Source organism: Parus major, chromosome 4, assembly GCF_001522545.3.
Source record: "Parus major isolate Abel chromosome 4, Parus_major1.1, whole genome shotgun sequence".
In the NCBI taxonomy this organism is placed as follows: Eukaryota; Metazoa; Chordata; class Aves; order Passeriformes; family Paridae; genus Parus; species Parus major.
Window position 1 is genome coordinate 46,166,603 of NC_031771.1, and position 22,006 is coordinate 46,188,608.

A 22,006-nucleotide genomic window follows, 5' to 3' on the forward strand; every position below is an offset into this window, starting at 1 on the left:
TCCCACCACAGACAACAGGGTTGCAGTTGTGCAAGCCACAAACCCCAATATACCACTTGGGTAAAGTATTCTTTCTGAGTTCTAGATTTCAACCTCTGTTTTGGAGTTGCCACACTTTTTGAGCACATCAGTTCTATTCCTCAGGGGAAACAGCATAATTACAGGCACTAAAATATATGTTCTTCACAGTTTGTTCCCAGTGGAAACTGCCTTTTAGCTTTGAGAGTCTAAAAATAACCAGGCTGTAAAAATTTGAACCTTTTTTTTTTTTTTCACAGAGCATGAAACCAAGTCCCCATTACTTTATACTCTTTCCAAATTGACTTTAAAAATCAGCTGGCTTTCAGTGGCCTCACGTCTTGCACTGGCTATAGAATGCAAAATCAAGTGTATATCAAGTAATCCCTAAATTTCACGTGTATCCTGTATTGTCATTTTATGCGTCTCAAAGAAACCACTTGGCTTCACTGAATTGCAACAGACATCAATTTCTAAATTTTGTAACACACCTTAACAAGTTTTGTGAACCAAATACAGATGAGATTTTCAGTTACAGTGTGATTCTGGAGGACATCTTTATCTGGTTTTGTCTGTGATAACAATTCTGTGGAGCCTTTTGGTGCCTGAACGTGGCACTTTGTGGCAGATACCACAACACAGCATTCTCACCTGGTGATTACTGCTCTTCAGCACATAAAAATGCCAGCATGAACTGTTGTAAACAAACTTTAACCCACTGAGGGGAAAAAAAAAGACAATTGAATAGAGCATTCTGGAAAAAATATGTCTTGAAAATAGTTGAAACCAGGTATTAAATCCATTAGTGGAGTAAGGAACATAACAAAAATGTCCTCAATTGTAATACATTAAAAAATTCATAACCAGACATTTTGCATGTAATCTTTAATGTTCAAACAGTAACAATGGCTACTTTTAGAGTTACAAAACTTAAGACTTCCAGTGGAGAGACATTGCAAGAGTTGACATGTAGAAGCATATTTCTCCCAAAAGCCAAAAAATTTTTAAGCAAGGACCACAAATACCTGGCCACTTGCATATCTCTACAGAAGTACAACGCCATTCAGATTCTTTCACAAATATATAAGTTTTAGTGTTTCAGGAACAAATCAATACTTAAAGAGAAGTAGGAAAGAGAAGAATTCAAGAAAGATGGGTGGTGACAGAAGTCCTTGTCTTGTGTGTACAGGTGCAGAAGTTTGTAAAGATTTAAGGCTGATATAAAAACCTCATATGAAACCATGATATTTTTATGATCAGAAGTCTGCTTTACAATCAGGTTGATGAACAGTAAATATTCAACAGTTGTCTTGGGTTGCAATGCAAGATATAACCAAAAGTATGTCTTCTATTACCATCTGTTAAAACCAGATGTGGCAGTGTTCTTTATTTCTTCCATGACTCAACCCTCATAACTGGGGGATATCTTCCATTAATAGGCCAGCTGTTAAAACTGGGTGCTGCAGTGCTCTTTATCTCTTCCACAACCCATCCTCCCTCCAGGGGGATATCTTCTCTTAATGGGCCACTGAGACTGATAAAATTACATCATCCCATTGGGAGATGCTCCACCCAGGGGGAGGAGACAAGCATTCCCACTCGGATAGAAACAAAGATGTGGATGGAACACCACAGGCAACCTTTCTCCACTGGATTCCCAGAGGAAGACTGGACCCATCTACACCACTGCACCTCCAGAGGAAAACTACACCTTTCTACAGGATCATTGCTTCAACAGAACCACATCTGTCACTCCAGAAGAACTGCACCCACCATTTAATCAGACTGCCACCAACACACTGACCAACAGGGTGTCAGGTTGTATTCTGACTCTGTCAGTGGGTTGGTTTTTTTGTTAATTTCTTTTATACTACTTCATTTTTATTTTAATTTCTTTAGTAAAGAACTGCTATTCCTATTCCCATATCTTTGCCTGAGAGCACCTTGATTTCAAGATTATAATAATTTGGAGAGGGGTGTGGTTTACAATTTTTTTTTTCCATTTCAAGGGAGGTTTCTGCCTTCCTTAGCAGATACCTGTCTTTTCAAACCAAAACAGTCCAGAAGCTGGCAGGGCAATCACAACACCAGGTGTTCCCTGCCCTACTGGTAATCAAGGTGCCCAGAGTGTAAATACTTGCTACCTTCACCACAGGTGTGATAATCCTACAGTGCTATGTGCCATCTTTTATGGCACCATGCTATATAAGCCTCTCAAAGGTTAATTCTTAGCTAGCTGAAAGATAGGGAAAGGAACAAAGAAAATCTCACTGCACTAAGAAATTCTCTTGGGATAAGATCTGCAAGACCTGAGAGAGGCTGCAGGACAGAGGGGACAGATATGAGGAGGAGGGAACCACCACAATTCACAAGGAATGTACAGCATTATGTCTTGAGCCCACTTCATCTTCAAGCAGAATTATCTTACACACCTGAAGTTTCCATTTCCTTAGCCTGCCTTTCTGTGCAGGAGGGTAACTTGGCCCCAGTACATACATCAGGATTTAGCTCCTAGACTTGACAGGCTCCCCAGAATGTAAAGCCTGTTTCAGTCTTACTTGGATACAACCTAGGCAGTTATACTTAGCATGCAAACTCAAAAAAAAAGTCATTTAGCCATTCTAAAGACACACATTCGACCTTGCTATGTGCTCAGTCTTTTACTAATGTAGGTGACTGGTTTCACTAAAACCACTGCTTTAAAAAAAAGTGTACTAAAAATATGTGAGAATTTAAGTGCTCATGAAAAAATATCTTCCATATCTGGAGCGTGAACTCTTTTGCCTCCAGAATTACAGCAGGGACAACAGAAGTGATGGTAGCACAGATTCATCCCTACCAGCCCAACCTTATGTGTAAACCAGCCCTATCTGCAAGCCCTGCTGAGGCTGTAACCCAGTGAAGTCTAGGAAGAATCAGGTTAGTTTCCCACCTTTGACCACATTGCTGAGAAACAATATTAAGGTAACAAATCTCACAAAACTGCAGGACAGCTGTCAAATGTCACTAAGTTTTGGTTACTCTTATGCTGGACATACTGATGACTGTTATGCAATGACTCAGGCATGTCTAAGAGGTGCTAGGCTTGCCTGCAGGCCATTTATTACATGGATAGGACAATTAGTTCCTGTGGTTAGCTAAAGGGAGAACCTCCAAAATATTAAAACAAACTTTTGGGATTTTACAACAATATATACAAGAGTCCTCTACATAAAATACACATTGGTCAGATTTTATTTACTACCTTCTTAAGTAAAAAAAAATCCACAAGGACAGAGGTGGGGGCTGATCCAGGCAGAAGTTTGTCATTAAATAAATGCAGATAAACCAACAACTGAAGAAGACTGACAGAAACAAAACCAAAACCAGTACTGTTGTTCTCTGCAGATCTGCAGGCTAAGACTGCTCCAGTTCAGGCTAGCAAAGTCTAAACACAAGTTTGTGAATAAGGGTATGCACCTTTCACTTTTCAAGATAGCACCCATGTGTTTTGGAGGGGAAAGGATCAGATAAAGAGCACATCTGTCTCAGAAGAGGCACCTGCACTGTGGTCCTGCCAGGAGGATTTCACCTCCCATGCTCTCTGCTGCAGTATCTTTGTGAGAAAACATAAAGAACAAACGTGAGCAAAACCAGTCCTCAGAAGATCTTACACTCATTAATGGAGAAGAGCTTCCGCCTGTTCTGCCTTTTGGCTTGGTTGACCGCTGTCCGCACGGCATATTCAAACACCTGCTGCACCCCCCTGTTGCTGAGGGCAGAGCACTCCAAGTAGCCTTTGGCTCGCACGTCCTGGGCAAGCCGCTTTCCATCCATGGGGCTGATACAGGAGGAACCGTAGGGACCTGCGTCACGCTGGTCAGTCTGAGTGGCCACCACCAAAACGGGGATGCGGGGCAGATGGCTGCGGATCTCACTGATCCACTTGTTCCTCAGGTTCAGAAAGGAATTGTGGTTTGCTACTGAGTAGCACATTAATACCACATCTGCCTGTTGGTAGGAAAGGGGACGAATGCCTTTAAAGGCATCACTGCCAGATGTGTCCCAAAGGCCCAAGCTAATCTGTACACCATCCATGAAGACATCCACTCCCGTGTTTTCATATACGGTGGGTCTGTAGTCATCTGGAAAAGTCTCAGAGGTGAAACGTACCAAGAGAGATGTTTTCCCAACTGCAGAATCTCCCACCAGAACACACTTGATTGAATCCAGCATTTTATTAACGTCCAAGGCCAAGAGTGCAGTCTCTGTGCAGCAGGAGTCGGATGGAGAGATGCAGTGGTCTTAGAGGTCTTCTATATACCTTCCATTTAGTGAGAAACCATCCAAACTTCTTTACTTCTTAAGACTTGATTCTGTCACTTGAGACTAAAATTTCGTCTTCTCCCACATGACTCTATCGGTTTTAAATCTTCAGTGAATCAAATGACATTTCTGGAAGAGTAAAAATAAAATGTAATGTTTATAATCCACAGAGAACAAACCATTCCTCATCAAGATAAAGATGCCTGGACATGTCTTTGTACAGGCACGGCAAGTATCCCTTGCAGAGGATGATGAACTTTTCCATTTCCTCCCAGCCAGCTGTGTGCGCAACAGCCATTCTCATAAATAACTTTCTTGCTGCTCCACAGGGGCTAACAGTCTTATTACTATTGCCATTTTCCACTGACATGAGCTATTTTTTCCCTCCAATTGTCTAAAGACTAATAAAATTAATTTAACTTTGGTATAACTGCTACTAATATGCTGTGAGACATTCTTTGCTTCCGATTTTCACCAAGTCTGACAGAATCCTGAATCCTTAAATGAGCAGTTCAGATTCCCCTGAAAATGTACCTACACTCTCTAGAGGTAGTCAGGAGGAAAAAAAGCTCTTTGCTAGCCAGTTTGACTATTTAAACAATCCCATATGGAATGTCAGCACAGAACAACTTGTGACAATGAGGAAGCAAAGACTTCAGGTGTGAATCTCAAGTCACATCCTGAACAATTTTCAAAAGCAATGAAGGATTCACAGCAAAAATACCCAAAAATAGGGTAATTTTATTTTTACAAATTGCTTTCAACAATCAAGAAGCACAAGACAAAGAAAGCCCCACTACTGATGCCTGACCCAGTCAAAATTTCATTTGAAGGGGCTATAACTGTCCTGGCATTTACTCTTATAAAACTGAACTAAGAGTACTCTTCAGAGTATGTAATTGCTTTTGAGCTTCTGCCAGCATTCAGTCAAATTTTCCTATTTTGAAAGCATTTGTTTCTTCCTCACTAGCTGTGTGAAAGATTCACTGCTCACACAGGGTGACACACAAGATGCTCCAAAAATCACTAACGGCAAAACTGAAGACAAATTAGTTCTGATGAACAAGAGTAATTAAAAAGAAAGTATCACTGCATAATTTCAAAATGTCATGTGTTTTTTACATAAATAATATATTTCTGTTTCCCTCATATATGTAGACAGCCATCACAGCTGAAGGCTATTTGCACAGAAATGAATGATGGCCACAAAGGGCATATACCGTATTTTACTGTAATGCTCTCCACTTTCAGTACCCTAACACACTACCCCTCTCCCCCTTTATTTCTAGGACACTCAAAGCTTTGGCTTACTCCATAGACAGTGAAAAACAAGGGAAAAGTGCTAGATGAGCTTCGAGAGAACATTTTACAGGCACCAACAACTGCTATTGGCCCTGCTTTCATTTTTTATTGAGGCCATGCCCTACCTCCTCTTGTGCTGCTGGCACACCTGCATCTCTCCCAGCAGATGCCTCGGCTGAAGGAAGATGTGTGGCCGGAGCAGGTTGCTTTATAGAGGTGGCACCAGGTCTGGGGGCTGTCCCTGCGTGTACTGGAGTTACGGTATCTACAGGAGTCATTGCAACAGACGGTGCTTCCTGGCCTACCAGCGACACCGTGCTCTCACCGCCGCCGCTCGCTTCTAGGAAGTGGGACAGAGGCTGAGGCTGCTTCACGGCATTCCCGGCTGCCGGGAAACAGGCTGCTTTGTGAATTTAAGTTCTAGTGGCAGCAGATGAAAATTTGCTTTTATTGATTCATTAGGTCTAAGTCCACTCTCTCACCTCCTCTGTTCTCCAAACAAGCTCTCAAGGGAATTAAACAAGACCTTTACAAAACACATCTATGAAAAATTCAAAAACCATTATGTAGGATAAACATTCAAATTGCTTATACGAATCATAATCTCTCTTTCAGAGTATTCTACTTCAAAATTGGGTCAGCAATATAGTTTTAAACACCTCAATTTCACCACAAGACAGTAGTGTCCTATTAAGACAAAGCTGTATATACACAGGAGAGAGTTTCCAAGTACCAAGCATTCTTTTCAGAACAAACAATTCTTTGGTATGAGTAGCCCTCAGTGCCTTCAGGTTTATTATTTTGTGCACATTGGAATGTGGGGGAAAATAAGGATGCCCAAAGCACGACTTTTGCAATTTCTTAAATGCCAAAACAGAGAAAGACAGACAGAAGGATTGTTCTGGCACTCAACTTGTTGATTACCAGGTCAAATTATATTGGTTATTCTGAAAGAAAGTATAAAAATTATCAAACCCCGAAAGAGATTGAGGACTAGTGAATATGAGTAGTTGACAGACAATAACAGAAGCTGAAATATTCCACTCTGACAGTGCAGAATTGTTTTCAAAGAAAATGATATTGTTCTGCATTCCATCAATGAATAATAAAAAAACCCCTGGTATATAACAAGGTCCATATTGTGATTCTGTGGACAAATTGCCCTCAGTGGCTCTGATCTTGCATTTGTTCACAACAATTCATGTTCCTCCACATATAATCGGGACTACATACGTGCATACCAAAGTATTAGGCACATGGCTGGTCCTTGTTGCAGCCTCAGGGTAAGAGCAGCATTAGTGTACTAAAATAATTACACAAGTTCACCTGACTGGACAGAAATGCTTGATTAAACATCAACAAAAAGCATCAACTCTCCTTTAAAGAACAGTACTTTAAAGTGTCCTTTAAAGCAGGACTGGGCACCTCTGTGCCTCAGTATACAACCACTTTTATAAATACTTGCAAAAGTTTTTATCCCTTTCTCTCATATTCTGCTTTGGTCTGACAGCACAGTGTGCTACAACCATTACAGAAAACTTTCTGATCACAGATCAGAGATGGACTCTAAGCTGCTGAGGCTTTTTTTTTTCTCCAACACTTTGATTTTCAAAAATTTACCAACTTTATTAAGATCATTTTTTATATGGAATTCAATATATAAATCTGTATCTTCTCTTATGGTTTTTTTGGTTTATGCTTTCATCACTCGATAGAAGATATTATTTGAATAAGGTAAGACCTTTTATAAAACCATTAGGTATAAGATTGCATGTCTTATTCTTGTCTGGTCATGCTGAGTAGTGATCTTTAGTAAATTTCAGGTTTTGTTCCCTCTGTCTTTGGAATACAGGCACAAGTGTGTGGTTACAGAGACCTTGAACTTCACTGATGATGTGAGCACAAGATGATCTACACCAGTCGCTCTTTGGCAGTGTCTGACCTGCACCTCAGCAATCTCATGCAGGTAAAATGTCTACATTTGATCATGGCTGAATAAGATAAGGAGAAGGCGAGTGCAGCTGCCAACCCGCAATGGGACGGGATGAAATGTAGAGCACAGCAGCACCGAGCTCTTTGCATGTAGAGGATTCAAGTGAATGTATGTCCCTTGAATAATCAATCTGGTATCTGTTCAAAGAGTTCTACCAACAAAGGAAAGCAGGACTACTGTATCAAAAGGGTTAAGTCTATCAACTGAACAAAATGGGATTTTCCTTTATGCCAAAAAAATCTCTGGCATCTACTATAAGATCATTGTGAGCATGACTCACTATGGCTAAACATCTGCAGGGGATGGACAGCATCTTATGATAGGGAAAAATAAAAACAGTCAGGAACTTCTAATTTCAAAACTTATCTTAGATACTGATAGTGCACACTCAGGTAGGTTGGAATTTCAATGGAATTACCTCATACATAAACAAACCATGCAGGCAAACAACCAGCTTTTTAGATCAGACAGGCACAAAATGCTTCAGAGAGTTAAAGCAGTTAACATGCTAACTATTATTGCTATTATCCACTCCCTACCTCAATTACATCTCAGCAGAGTTCCTGTTCGTGTCAGGATAACAGCAGATTAAATTTTCAGTTTAAGCACTGTGTATGCTAGCTCTTGAAAAGACTTGACATGGCAAGGAAATTAAAATATTTATACTAATAGAGAAGGTTGAAAACCACAGGAGAGGCTTCCACTAGCTGTGCAATTCTTAAATGTACACTCTTTGCCTACCTACTCGACTCTTGTAAGTCCCACCTCACACAGAGGTGGGATCTGCAAAACAGTGCCTACAGTTCTTTTCCAGTGTGCTGATTGTAGCCACTGCTCCTTCCAATTGCACCGCAGATATGTAAGAACTGTTCCCACATCCCTTAGTTAGATGCCCTCGAGGAGAGGAAGGAGGCACAAAGACTACCCTCACTGACCAGAACAGTGTGCAGCTTTACTCCTTCACCTCCATGGGCACAGTGGGCACTGCACAGCATGGACATGGCCTGAGAACAATTCCTGCAAGCAGAAGGAGAGGGAGGAGGAAGGCTGGGAGGAATCCAGACAGGGCAGAGACACTGTTGCTTGATAAATGACAGCACCCAGAAGATGCAGCCCATGTGATACAGAAACCATGGCTGCTGTGACTCCAGTCTGGACACTCTGCTAGGTCACCAGGTTGTCAAGGTCACACTACCTGGTTTTCAGCTCTGGGGATGAGATGTGCTTGCTGCATTCAGATACAAACTTCCAGACTGGTTCCACAGCACAGGTCTCCTGAAAACAAATCCATCAGCTGCAGTCCATCTGGAGACTGCTTCTGGTCTGCAGGCAAATGGCCCCTTGCTGCACATGTCATGCATTCATTAACCTGATTCTCTGACATCTGCATTACCTGCCTCCTGGTTTTTTAACTCCTTTTAAAACAACTTTAATCTATAGCCCTGTCTTGCCAACCAGCCTCCTTACACCTCAGAGGGTGTCAGGGTTTCAGTCCATAGTGGCATTCAGTGTTGGTACCACTGCCATGAAGGAGAACTAGCTCACAGCCTGTACCTTTGCAAGGTGCTGCATCTTTTCCCTAAACTCCACCAAAACATTGCCATTCAACTCATTCACTTCCTAAGCTGGCTACCACAGAGGCCATCGCTATTCTTCAGTTTAAGAGTGAGATGGCAGGTTACTCACTGGCAGAATAATTCAGCAGTCTGATATAATACACCAGATTAATTGCCAGATTTTTTTTCAAGGTGCTTTTATATTTCAAAGAATTGAAACGATGCTTGGAAACCGGGTTGAGAGCTTTTATACATATATTTTATCCTTAAATACAACCATTTATCAATGCCTTTCTAAAGTTAGAAAAGCAAGCAACATGCAATGAACCCGTATTTTCAAAGCCAGAATGTCTTGTCGTCTCAAAAACAATCTCCTTCCAGAATTTAAAAAAAATAAATTTTCAGACATAAAATCTTGAAAATTTTTATTTTACTCCCTTAATCACAAAACTGAAATCCTGTTCCTGTTTTCAAATTTCAGTGTTTTGTTTTGAAAAAAATAGAAAAGTAAATTTTTGGTTTAATTTCTAATTTATGAAATTTCTAGAAAATAGAAAATCACTTTCTTAGGAGCCTTTGAAAAAAATCACTTCTGGATCAAGACAACATCTGAAAACACCTCCATTTCTTTCTCTGGCAGTTTTAACTACTTCAAATGAAGAGAAAGATATGTGATCAAATATTTGGAAATATTGTCCACTTTATTATTAGCAAGGGAACTCACGCTACCAGATTTAAAGGAAATTCCCTCATATTGAGAATGTGAAATCTTGATATAAAATTTGCAAGATTAAATGAGATGTGAAGTCCTAGCAAAGAGATGAAAACCTTTTGTGTAACAAAATATACTTATTTACCCACATGCTAACACATTGCACATACACATAAGCTTAATAAGCTATCCTAAATTAAAAAAGTCAACTTCTTTAGTAATAGTATCTATAATAATATATATAAGCAATGGATAATGATATGTCTAAAGATCTATTCAATTTACTACAGTTGCTGAGAAAAACTATATAACTCTCATTCTAATTATAGAATTAGAAAAAAGAAATATTTATTTTATCTTCAAGAACCTTCTTCCTGTGGCTAATCTCACCTTGATTCATTAATTTACAAATGAGCACAGATTATTAGAACCACTCCAAAAATTAACAAAAAGCCTGTAAGACTCTGATGTACTGATCCAAGATACTAAATCTCTAAATAGAACTCAATGAAATCCAGCAATACCAAGTACCCACTTAAAGATCCAAGCCATTATGAAGTAATTTTTCTCCATGTTTATGGAACGACACAGTAAATTTCAAACTATGTGGCATTCATGGTATTATGGGTCACTTTCAAAAGGGATCCATTTTCAGTGTAGATGTTCTCCCCAAATTAAAATTGAGGTAAATTAAGTGAGGACCAGCTCATAAACCATTCTCAGCCTGGTCCAGTACCCTCAAAGTCACCAGAACTGGAGCAGCATGTCATGCCTGAAGTTAGGAAAGCCTAGTGTTCTCCTTCTGCAGGATACCGGGTATGTCACCTCTTTTTCCCACCCTTCTCTGTACTAAATCTTCTCCTCTGTGCTTGAACAGAAGGAATTTTTGAGTTTCACTACAGACACAACTGCACATGGAGCAGCTGGTGTGCAAATGTCACGTGTGTGTACGATCAAGCACAGAAGTTCATTAACCATCTGTCCGTCTGCCTTCCCTCATAGCTGCTGTTTCTGTACACACACACATACATACATATAATATATATGTACACACATATTCACCACTGACACAGAACTGCTGCTGGGAATATTCCCCAGACGGGAACACAGATACACTTGCAGATAAACATGGATAAAGTTCTGTGTGCTGACTCCAGTGCTATCACACAAAACTATGAATACTTTTTTGCACCTGAATGACTTAATGGTCAAAAGCAAATTTTTGGCAAGTCTAACTGCACTGTAGCCAAACTGAAATATAAAAAACATTAATTGTTAATTAAATACATTGATAATATATTGATAATATTAAATTGATAAACATAAATAATATTAAATAAATATTGATACTATTAAATAAATTAATATTATATTTAAGTTATTTACTTTAATCAGACTACTGTGTGTGTAGAATTATTGACATGTAGAAATGTTTGCATGTTTGGGCCTCAAACCACTTCAAATTTTTCATGCCACATCCTCTTTCAACACAGTTCAATTTCATGAAATTTGAGACAAATCAAAAAGCCATTTACAACACATTTTTGTAGGATTTTTTTTTTTTACAGTTTTATCTCTTAAAAATCTCCCCAGATTTTTTTGGCTGTTGAAATATTCTTTGGCTGTTGGAAGTACTCTTCTGTTTACAACCTTCAACAGTTATCGTGTTTTCTTTCCAGTGAGCCTAACCCTACCCCTATTTCTGCTTATTTTTTTTTACCATCCACAGACACGGGCATAATCATCACAAAGTACCCGTTTCTCTTTCATACACAACTAACATTTCATAGTTTTAAATAATCATTTGTAATTTCTCAGAGAATGATGCTTTATTTGCTAAACTGGATGCACAGAAGTGTATATGCACATATATAGGGATAAAAATACTGTAAATAAATCAGTGCATATTTAAAATCAGTAATGAATCAATACATCCATTTACAAAAAAAATCACATCCGTATGTACATGCATGTGTATATGTCCATACACACACACACACATATATATATGTACATGTGATAATAATTCATTGCAAAAGACGTTGATGCCAAGTGCTATAGAAAACAACATATTGTGGGCAACATATCTTACCATTTTTTGAAAGCCTACCTATTTTGCATCAAATTGATGCATTATTGAAATGACCACTCTCTACATACAGGTACATATGTATTCATATACACATGAGCAGAGATTACTGCTTTGCTAAATGGAGATTTGAAACAACCTAGGTATCTAATTGATAGAATTTTACATATAAAATTACATAGTCACCCATAGGAAACTATTCTATTTCTGCTGCGTATGCAGTCATTACATTTATTAGACATATCTTTACAATATGTTACAATGACTTATTGTTAAGGAGATGCATGGATTTATATTAAATTCTGCAGATGTGTAACATGATAAATTGTTAAAACAAACTGGCATCTCCATACACACACTTGCATTTGCAGGGTGACTTCTGTGTGTTTTGTCTCTAACCTGTGGTAGGACTGTACTTGATCATCCTGACTGGCTCCCTTAAATGCTGTGAAGTAATAAACAGTAACAGTATAGCTAAAAGCTAACACATGAATGATACAGGCGATAGAACATGCTTCTCAGTGTCAAAAAGTCTTTAAAAATTGCCCTACCATTTCTCCATTTTCCTCAATGGATCCCTTGCAAGATCTCCAAGTTTGCTTTCGGAAGTCTCTTCAGGTTTAACTTTGCCCTGATTTTATAAAACATAGTACAAAATAAGGAGATTCTCAAGTCTAGATTGTCTCCCCCTAATACCAGCGGAAGAAGAAGGAGGTTCTCCATGTTCGTTATGTATTTGCACAGGTTTGATTTCAGTGGGAGGTAAAGGCGGAGGAGGAAAATGTTAGAACAGAATTAGCCAGTGTTCCATGGAAGATTATTTTGGTATATTTTGTGATAAGAATAAAGTGTCAGATGTACAGGTGTTTTGAGTAGTAATAATGTTATTGCAGTTGATTGAACAATTCAAAATAATGAACTCTTGATAAAACATAATTATTTGTTTTTAATTTAGGAAGAACTCATATTTACTGCATGTCACTGTTCATTTTGCTGTGATGAATATTAAAATTCTGACATTAATGAGCAAAGCTAGCAAAGGAAGCAACAATAATTTGGTTGGATATTTATTTTATAACACAGAAACTCCCTGATAATTTTAGTTTTTTCCCCTTAGATTTGCCAGCAACAAAAACCTTTTTCTTGTCTCTGTATATATCAGTGTTTAAAATCATAGTCTAGACTTCACATAAAAAAATATAAATCATCATCACATAAAATCATATTTCTAGATTTTCACAGCAGGAAACCGCCATCTTTAATATCATTCTTAAATTTTGTGTGCACATATGTACATAAAAAAGTTAAAAATTTGTAGAGCTTGCATAGAAATAATTTCAATTACTTTTCAAGTAGCAGGTGTGATATAAAACATACAATTATCATAACTTGTCCTGTATTTCTTGATTTATAATTTTTATCTTTTTGATTTGTTCTATAAATTTTTAAAAAGGAGTTGCCTTCAACAATCTATGCCATGACTTAGTATTCATGCACTGAATCCAGCACACAGATAAAATAAGAGATAATATGTATTTACAGTACAAGCAGGATTTTTTTTCCCTACCATGCAGCTTTTCTAGAATTCCTTAATTGAAGCAGATAAAACTAGATAAAATAAATGGGCATGCATACTTGTCTTCATCAAACTGCCTACGTTCCATGCATAGTTATGATTAAGGTTTGGTGTTTTGTTTTTTTTTTTCTGGAATTAGCACAAGTTACACCTGGTAGCTCAGATTTTATATTGATTTATATCTTACACCAACAATATGCCAGAACAGAATATATATTTTAGTGCCTGTTTTCCTTTACTTTTCTCTGATTCCATTACAACTCTCATCTCTTGCTGTCTTCATATAAAACATATAGTACTGCAGACAGCAGCAGGTCATATGGAATTGGTTAAGAGGAGAAAAGACTCTACAACCAAAAGTAATACATAAATCCTTCTCACTCATTCTTCAGCTGAGTATTTTGAGAATTTCATATATTTATAGCTGACATCTACTTGGCTTTTAGTCAGTTTAAAGATCATGTAAATCCCCATGCTATGGCAAATCTTAATGAAGAGTTCTTCAGTGGGAAGCATAGAAAATTTTCCTTGATTTTCTTGATTTTTACATATTTTGAATGAAAATGATCACACATATGAAAAGAGAGATATTTTAGGAGAGAGATGTTTGAACATTATGAGAACATTTCCCATGCTTTATTTTTGAATCCTGATGGACTTGATTCAAACTCAGAGGTATTTTACCCAACAGCTTTTCAACCAGAATTAAAACTCCACTGAAGAGATGGGAATTTAAAAACTTGCATTTAAATTGATGGAAACTACAGAAATTACATGAAGGGTTTTTATGGCAGCTGTTTCATAATATATTTTTATAGTGAGAAAATCAAAAGCTCACAGACGATTAAATAATTAATAGATTAAGTAATAGATATTTGAGTATATCAGTAGCTCAGTAACTTCAAACTCCAAAGTCTTCACCAGTTTTTAAGCACAGTCATTTGATGGAAAAAAAAGGCAAGCTGAAGGCTGTGTGTCCACTGGCATGCTTATCAATGAAAGGAAAGAACAGTTTTCTTACACGTTTGAGAGTTTTCATATTCTTTTAATGACCATGGCACAGGAAAAAACCAAAAGAGACCCCTAGCTACACAGGGGTCTTGCTCTCATGCTTTTATATTGGGAGAGCCAGTTACATCTACATTTTGACATAAATCAGTCTAACCTTCAAAAGCTGTCACACTGTCACTCATGAGGAAAAGTGGTATCACCAGATGGTACAACAACCTCAAGCTGGCAAGTGTCAGTTACTGGTACTCCTCGCTCACGCTTGTGCGTGCGAAGCAGCATCATGCACAGCGTGTAACCACAGCCCACTGTGCCAGCTTCTGCCAGGAGAGGTGTTTGCTCCTTTTCCAGAACATGCTGTGTCTTTCCTACGTGACAGGTCAGCATGGCTCCCTGTAGGGAAATCCCCAAGCAATAGCAGAATCTTTGTGTGTTTTCCAGCAGGCTCATACGTTTTGCCAGGTAAAGAGTAGCATGCCAAGTTCAGCCCCACCCTCATCCCTTAGCAATTTACACTTCTCCTTGGCTTCTGGAACCAAAGACCAAACGCAATTTCTCATCCAAAAGCAACACAACGCACATGCAGCAGCAGGCAACTGGGCAGGGGGGGAGCGATAAAGGGTCCGAGATAAACACAGGGCACAGGCACAAGGCTGGGCACAAACCACTGCCGTACCTGCTCCGCGAGGAATGCACGCACGCACGCTCTAAGTGCTCACACCATGTTCCCCCATTCTCCAGACACCCTGTCAGCAGTGACAGACTGTGACTGCTGGGACTATTGCTCCCTGCCACTTTGCCAGCTGCTCGTATTAGACCTGATACATTTAATTTTGTGGCCATCACTTCCAGTACTCACACTCACTGCTGCATTACAGAGGTTTTGCAAATGCCAAAGGTGTCCCCTTCCACTGTACACTGATTCTTCTGGTGGATTGGAAAGGTTTTCCAGCTCTTCACTGATACAAAAATTGAAAGAAAACTAAATCCTGCTAAGTAAATATGAGACTACATTTGGTTTTGTGGAGAAAAGCTAATGGTAGACTACAGCCCACAAATTTTGTTGTTACATTGATTTGTTTTGCTTGTGTGGTCCTGTCCAGTATTTTAAGGCCATAGTGCTTTAATAGTGGGCTTGAGACAGCTGCAGCCAACTTCCTTTCTTAACTGCTATGCTGCAGTTATCTCAAAATACTTTGCAGCTGTAAATTGTGTCATAGCATGGAAACATTCGAAAAGAGTGGATTTAATAAAACCACACAGCACTAGCCAAAAACATGAGAAACATTCCCTAATTTGGGAACGATGCTAAGCTGTGTGGTGTGATATCTGAAACGTTACACCAAGATTTTGAAAATGGCAAGTTTTACAGTTTTATTTACAAGTTTTATTTTATCACTTTTCAAAGAATAATCAAAAGCACTATAGAAAAAGCCACAATTTTTCATTTTATGGTCAATGTCAAACAAATTAATCACTTGAATGGTGCATTCAATAACATTCTACTGTTTCTTAGGGAAAACTATAGAATCACTGCACCAAAATTTCACCAAGAAAATGGGGGGTTAAGAGGTAATTTTCACAGAAAATCTCTTACATTGAAGTGCCTAATCCACCTGCTACTATACATCTAGAACTGCACAGCAAAAGCAAGAGGAGAAACAGCAGAATTTAATTTCCCTGCCTGGTTGTCCTCCTGGCTGGTTATCAGAAAGCATCATTGAGAAAATCTCCTAGGGAGCTTCTGCTGATACAGACCCATTGCTCCACAAGACAGGCACAGCCTGTGAGACCGCCACCACACTGGCTCATTTCCTGTGTGCTCTGGGTATGCTGCAGATCACCCACTTACATCTTTGAGGATTTGTATGGCTTGCCTCTCACTGTACAAGAGATTACTTCCCTAACATCACTGGCACTAGCAGCTGTTACCAGCAATGTGACTTTAGCATCAGTCTCTCCATTTTGAAGCTTGATGCTCTTCTGCTAGGAGATGATTTCACACTTATTTGGCACAGTAAATTTATTTTAAAATGGGATTAAATGACAGTAATTTACAGCCATGTTGCCCTGCTGATGGCCTATGAATTTGTGTCTTGCTATACATGAAAATCAAATCCATTTTTAAATTTGATTCTTTGCTCTGGAATTTAGTAAGTACAGATTACTTGTAAAAACACTGATCTTCTATAACTACAAACCTACCATTTTTCCTCATTTTTAGCACCTAATCTAGGGAATATAAGACTTGGTATTATGCCTCACTAAAGCCTACCCTCTAAACTTAGCAGGAAGCTAGTGCACATGTGGCTTTTTGACCCTGCAGTTACTGCCCAAACCTCATACATAGTATTCACATAATGTCTGTGCCCACTTTCTCTGGTAAATTTGACTTCATTTGTATAAATAGATCTTCAGACCAGTCTCAGAAAAACGACATCAAATGCCATTCTAAAGTCAAGTAAGTATACATGTATGGTCCTTCCTGCTGGTAAATCACAAACACACCACACACTGATCTAAAAGGTGGGGTTGAAAATGTGAAATATGAAGCAGCACAATATAAAGCACAATCCCACCTTATTCTGACAGCAACAGACACCAAAATTTGCTGACAGATGTGCCTCTTAACAACTAACTTATCTCATTTGCCCTGCCTTTTTCTTCTGCAAGTATTTTTTTTAGGATAAGTCCCATGTTAAAGCTGGCCTCTGCCAGACGCCACAGTTCATCTCCTGCCCCATCCAAAGGTGGAAACACAGCTGCAAGAAGTTAGAAAACCTTAAATCCACATTCAGATTTTTTGCAGGGACTTGTGTCAGATAGATGGTTCCAGCCTCAGTGTGCTCTATCCTCATTCACCTTTCAGATTAACTGCATCTCATTGTCAATGTGACAAGACCATTCCACCACTAGAGCATCATAATATGTAGGTTTTGTGAGGAGAATCTGGAAATGGGTGTGCACGGATGTACACACATGCACATACCCACATACTGCTCTGTAAGGGGACTCCACACCATAAGCACATCACAGCTGGCCCAGAAAGCAGAGAAGAAGCCATGGGAATGACCTGAATGCAGAGTTACAGATGTGGCCATTTAGATGGGAATCTTCCATCTCAGAAGTTGGCACAGGCATTTGTTAAACCCAGCAGGGCCAGGCAGCTGCTGGAGCCAGAGCCAGCCACGGATATGTTGCCAAATTAAAAATACTTTGAATCTTGCTCCAGTCCAAATAATGTTTTTCTCAAATAAAATCTTCACCTAAATTTGTTTAGGAATATTTAAGATGAAACAGAACAGTTTTCTCATAAATAGGGAAGAAGACCATAAATTGAAATGTTGTAGATTTATACGTCTGTCACTCCTGCGTTCATAGTTCATACAACAGAAAAGAGCATCAGAATCAGATCCACCATCTTGAGAGTAACTCCCATTTTTTTCTTTTTTGTTATATCAGTTAACATGGAAGAAACTGCCATGCCACAGCCCATCATACCCCTTTTTCTACTTTATATATGGCCTTTTTATGCTGAGGTGAAAAAAAAATGGAACAAACGAAAATCCAGAAAATGCAAGATCTAGGCCAGTGTGCAATTATGTATCTCAACACCAAGCATTTAACAGATGGTACTTAACAGAAAAGTAAAACTGATTATGTTTCACAACCAATTTCACAAACTTATTAATGAAAGTAATTAACAAAATTAAAACAAAATATATCAAATTTGATTCAGGATATAAATTCACATTAAGACTCCTAGGAAAAATAAAAAAATAAAATGTAATGAACTCACCAGAGGCAGGAAGCGTAAAGAGGCTGTGGAAAATAAATGTTATGGAAGACAACTATCCTAGATGAGACAAGGGAAGAAAAAAGAAGAGTGGTGTTCTGTGTTCCTGGATTTTTTCAGATTGACTTCTTTTTTAGCATATTAGAACAATTCTATCATTAAGAGGATAAAAAATCCAAAAGAAAGCTCTAGAGGTAAGCAGAGACATCTACACACGCAGGCCAAAGCAGTGCTGGCAGCTGGGTCTAGTTCATCTGGAGGCAGCAGTCACAGCAGACCCAGATGCAGTGTGACAAGAAAGAGTGGAGAGGTTCAGTTGTAAGTCAGCTTCCTGGTGAGAGCTTCACAGCTCTGTATCTGTGGGTTTGTTGTGGGTTGGTATATCTTTCTCTCTTTGGTGACTATGGGAGCAGCTGTAAAACCTTGAAAATGGGGGAGGGAGGCAAACCTTTCAGGCTGCAGAAAGCTTTCTCTTTGCACTCTGCTGCTCCTAGAGCTGCCTCCTCCCTGCTAGAGGGGCACAGCCCAGCAGCTCAATACGTGCGAGGAGAAAAGGAGCAGATCCACAGCTGCCTGGCATGGCTACGTGCAATTCGCTCTCCGGTAGCAGAATGACACTTGGGATTTTTCTGCAACCTGGAATATGGCCCTGCCTGGAATATGAGAGATGTTTAACTGGCTTGATGCAAAAGGAAGGCACTTTGGGCTGATTCAACATTGGTGTACACTGGGGTTTTTTTTGTAATTCAGTGAGGATCCCTCTGAAGAACTGGTCAGGATTGATCAGTAGTATCATTCAGCATATATGTTCTCTCTTCTGCCAGCAAAAGGAGGCTGAACAGGTAGAGGCACCAGAAGACATTGAGACTCCCACGTTTCCCAGCATAGACAAATTGAGCTGGCCAGATCCACATCATTTCCAGCTACCACAACTACTACTACAACACTGAAAGCAAAGCTGTGATGGTAGTTTCAGGATTTGTCCACTCTGTAAGGTCAGGCAATCAGACTGCAGGGAGGGCACTCCTGTCCCATTCTCCTGAAGCTGCCCAAGTGCTCTGGCACAGCAGGAGAGCTGCCCCTGAGCTGAAGGAGAGGGGCCTGGATGACTGGTGCAGTGGAATGTCTGCTCCTCAGGCAGAGGCACAAGCACTGGCTTCCCAAGCAGCCTTGAAACCCAGAGGCACAGAGGTGGAAACCAAGTCCTTTTCAGCAAGTATTTTGGGCTCAGTGAAGTTACCTCAGATCACCTCTAGCCATGAAACAGTAGCAATGGACTGCCTGATCCAGATCTAATGTCATGCATTTTATGTTCCTTGCAGGATGGACACTTTCTGAAGACAGCTAATGAATTGGTGGTCTACATTAACATTATGACAATACAACTCATTCCAAGATAAAATCATACTGCTTCCAAGAAAGATTAAAGACCGACAGAATAATTTAGAAGATAAAGCAAAAAGGAAACAAAAAGATAATTTATGTGTAGATGAAAGGCAGTTTGTGCCAAAAATATAAAAAGAATATAGCCTATGTAAACATGCTGTAAACCTGCTGATGAAAAACTTGCAGAGCAGCGCTGCACAGTTAGGCTGGGGAATCAATTTGATTCTTTTCTCTACAAAATGAAATTAATTCAGTTGATTATCAACAGTGATGAAGGTAAGGAAGACTCACAGAAGGCATTTTGGGAATCCTATCTTCTTAAAATCTTCACTTGTCATTTTAGTTTGAGACAAGATTTCGAACAAGGGGCTTCAGCACATCACCAGTTTATGTGAGAACTTGCGTTTCCTCATTTTCACATTAAACATCTATTCATCTGTTTTTAACTGGGTTTGGGTTTCCCAATACCACCCTAAGCAATCAGGCAGTAAGTTTCCATTGCAATTGTGATAAAGCAAATCAGACACCCAAACATTTTGAAATGTTTCCATCAGAAACATTCAGAACTGTCAGAAGTAGAGAAAAAAATACTATTTTCAAATTATACTTTAGTGATCATCACCAATTTTAGGTATGCTACAGAAAGTAGATACTTAAAAATGCAACTACTCTTCTCTGTTTCATGCTGAGATTAATCCAGATGTGAAGCCATCTGGCTAAGTAGTTTGCATTTCGGAAACAGTGCATCCATCTGTAAAATACTTCAAAAACAACTTTTTAACTGAGTGAACTCAGCAAAGAAACAAAACTGTAGAGCAAGAAACATGTTCTAACATGTCTTGATTTCCACCCATTTCCGTCCACTATGCTTCCTGAATGATCTTGACCAAATAACTTCCCAAAAAAAGTTGAATTTGATTTATTTGAGACCTTTCTCAGTAATACTACTTGCTTCACACATTTTATTCATTATTTCACTTCCAAATGACCTGGAACTCCAATAAAAGACCCTCAGCTCCATGCACTCTGCACATGTAGGTAATTCCAAAATTTGATGTAAAATTGACACCTGACCTGTTTCTCTTGATCCTTGGTTGTTTGTTGAGTTGGCTTTTGGGAGATTTTTTGTCTTTCTTACTGAAGTTTTTCTGCTCCTTTTCACCTCTTCATGCTGTGCAATGGAGGGAAATATCTGGCTGTGAGAGAATAGTCAATACATTAAAAAATACATTGCTTCTCCTTTTTAAAAAACTCATTATGAGTCATTATCTGTGACTTTCAGAAACAAACACCTTGTTGTGAAAAATATTTATGGGGGCAGAGCTAAGGCTTGCAATTTATTTTTGCATTGAGAAGTAGGCTGACAGCAATAGTCTTAAACCACAGGTAACTAAGGGTTTATAAGAAATTCTGTAAAATAACATTACCCAGGGTCTTGATATGGGTCAGTCTACAATGAAAAGTCACATTTCTTCTTAATCCACTGCTTTCTGTCCCTCTTGGGGAAAAAAGAAAGCTGCTGGTGTTAGGAAGAGGATTAAGGAAGGACACTGTTCCTGTCCCCGCTGCCTGATTTCCTTTTTGTTCTTAGATTCACTCAATTCTGATTTTGGTCTGTCTTGGATAGTGTGGCATGTGCAATGCTCAGGAGTGAACCATGACACTCTTGAAACCCACTGTATTTAACTCTACAAGCCTTTCTCTTGTCCTAGATGATCACTGAATTACACAAAATAGAGCCAATTGTTTCTTATGTCTAGCCACTGCACCTGAATATATCACAAGAAATAATAATAACAATAAAACACAAGAAATATGCTTATTTTGTGAAAAAGAGATCCTAATTCTTTTTTTGGTATCATTTTCAAAGGGAGGCAGGAAAAATGTATGTGGTCAAGATGCCAGCTGTGTTTTGGGAAAACTGGGACGTGTCTATTTGCTTTCCCCTGACTTCCTGGGCAGTATAGGGGAAATCAGGTAGGTTGCCCAGACACATTTCAGCCCTGGGGTGAAGTCATTCCCTTCCCAGGAACAGATACCTGAGCAAAAGGGAGGCTTCCTCACAGCATGGCAGAGAGCATTGCTAAAGGAGTTTCTAAAGCTGATCAAGCGCAGTAACTTCTGCATTACTCATTGCGAGAGCACTCAGTCTGAAAGAGGAAATGAAAACACAGTCTCACAAGCACTTCCTATATGGATTTTGGTAAAACTCTCACACATTATTTACTACGCCTTAATGAGTTTAGGCTTTGGTTCCTCAGCAAC

At 39.1% G+C, this 22,006-nt stretch overlaps 1 protein-coding gene and 1 long non-coding RNA gene across 3 annotated transcripts; one reads left to right on the forward strand and one right to left on the reverse strand.

Moving 5' to 3' along the window:
* Positions 1-1,997: 1,997 nt before the first annotated feature.
* RHOH (ras homolog family member H) lies at positions 1,998-19,679 on the reverse strand. Of its 2 annotated transcripts, none has more exons than XM_015625853.2 (2): positions 18,359-19,679; positions 1,998-4,452 (listed from the first exon to the last, which is right to left on the reverse strand). In XM_015625853.2, exon 2 carries the CDS (start codon positions 4,231-4,233, stop codon positions 3,658-3,660), a length of 576 nt encoding a protein of 191 aa, XP_015481339.1. In that variant the 5' UTR covers positions 4,234-4,452; positions 18,359-19,679; the 3' UTR covers positions 1,998-3,657. The 2 variants fall into 2 exon arrangements, with proteins under 2 accessions (XP_015481339.1, XP_015481341.1); XM_015625855.2 differs by lacking the exon at positions 18,359-19,679 and adding an exon at positions 5,751-7,241.
* LOC107203588 lies at positions 7,253-19,762 on the forward strand. The gene is made up of 3 exons (XR_001521252.2): positions 7,253-7,359; positions 7,478-7,591; positions 19,678-19,762. It is a non-coding gene; the product is annotated as an uncharacterized LOC107203588 (long non-coding RNA).
* The last annotated feature ends 2,244 nt before the right edge of the window (positions 19,763-22,006 follow it).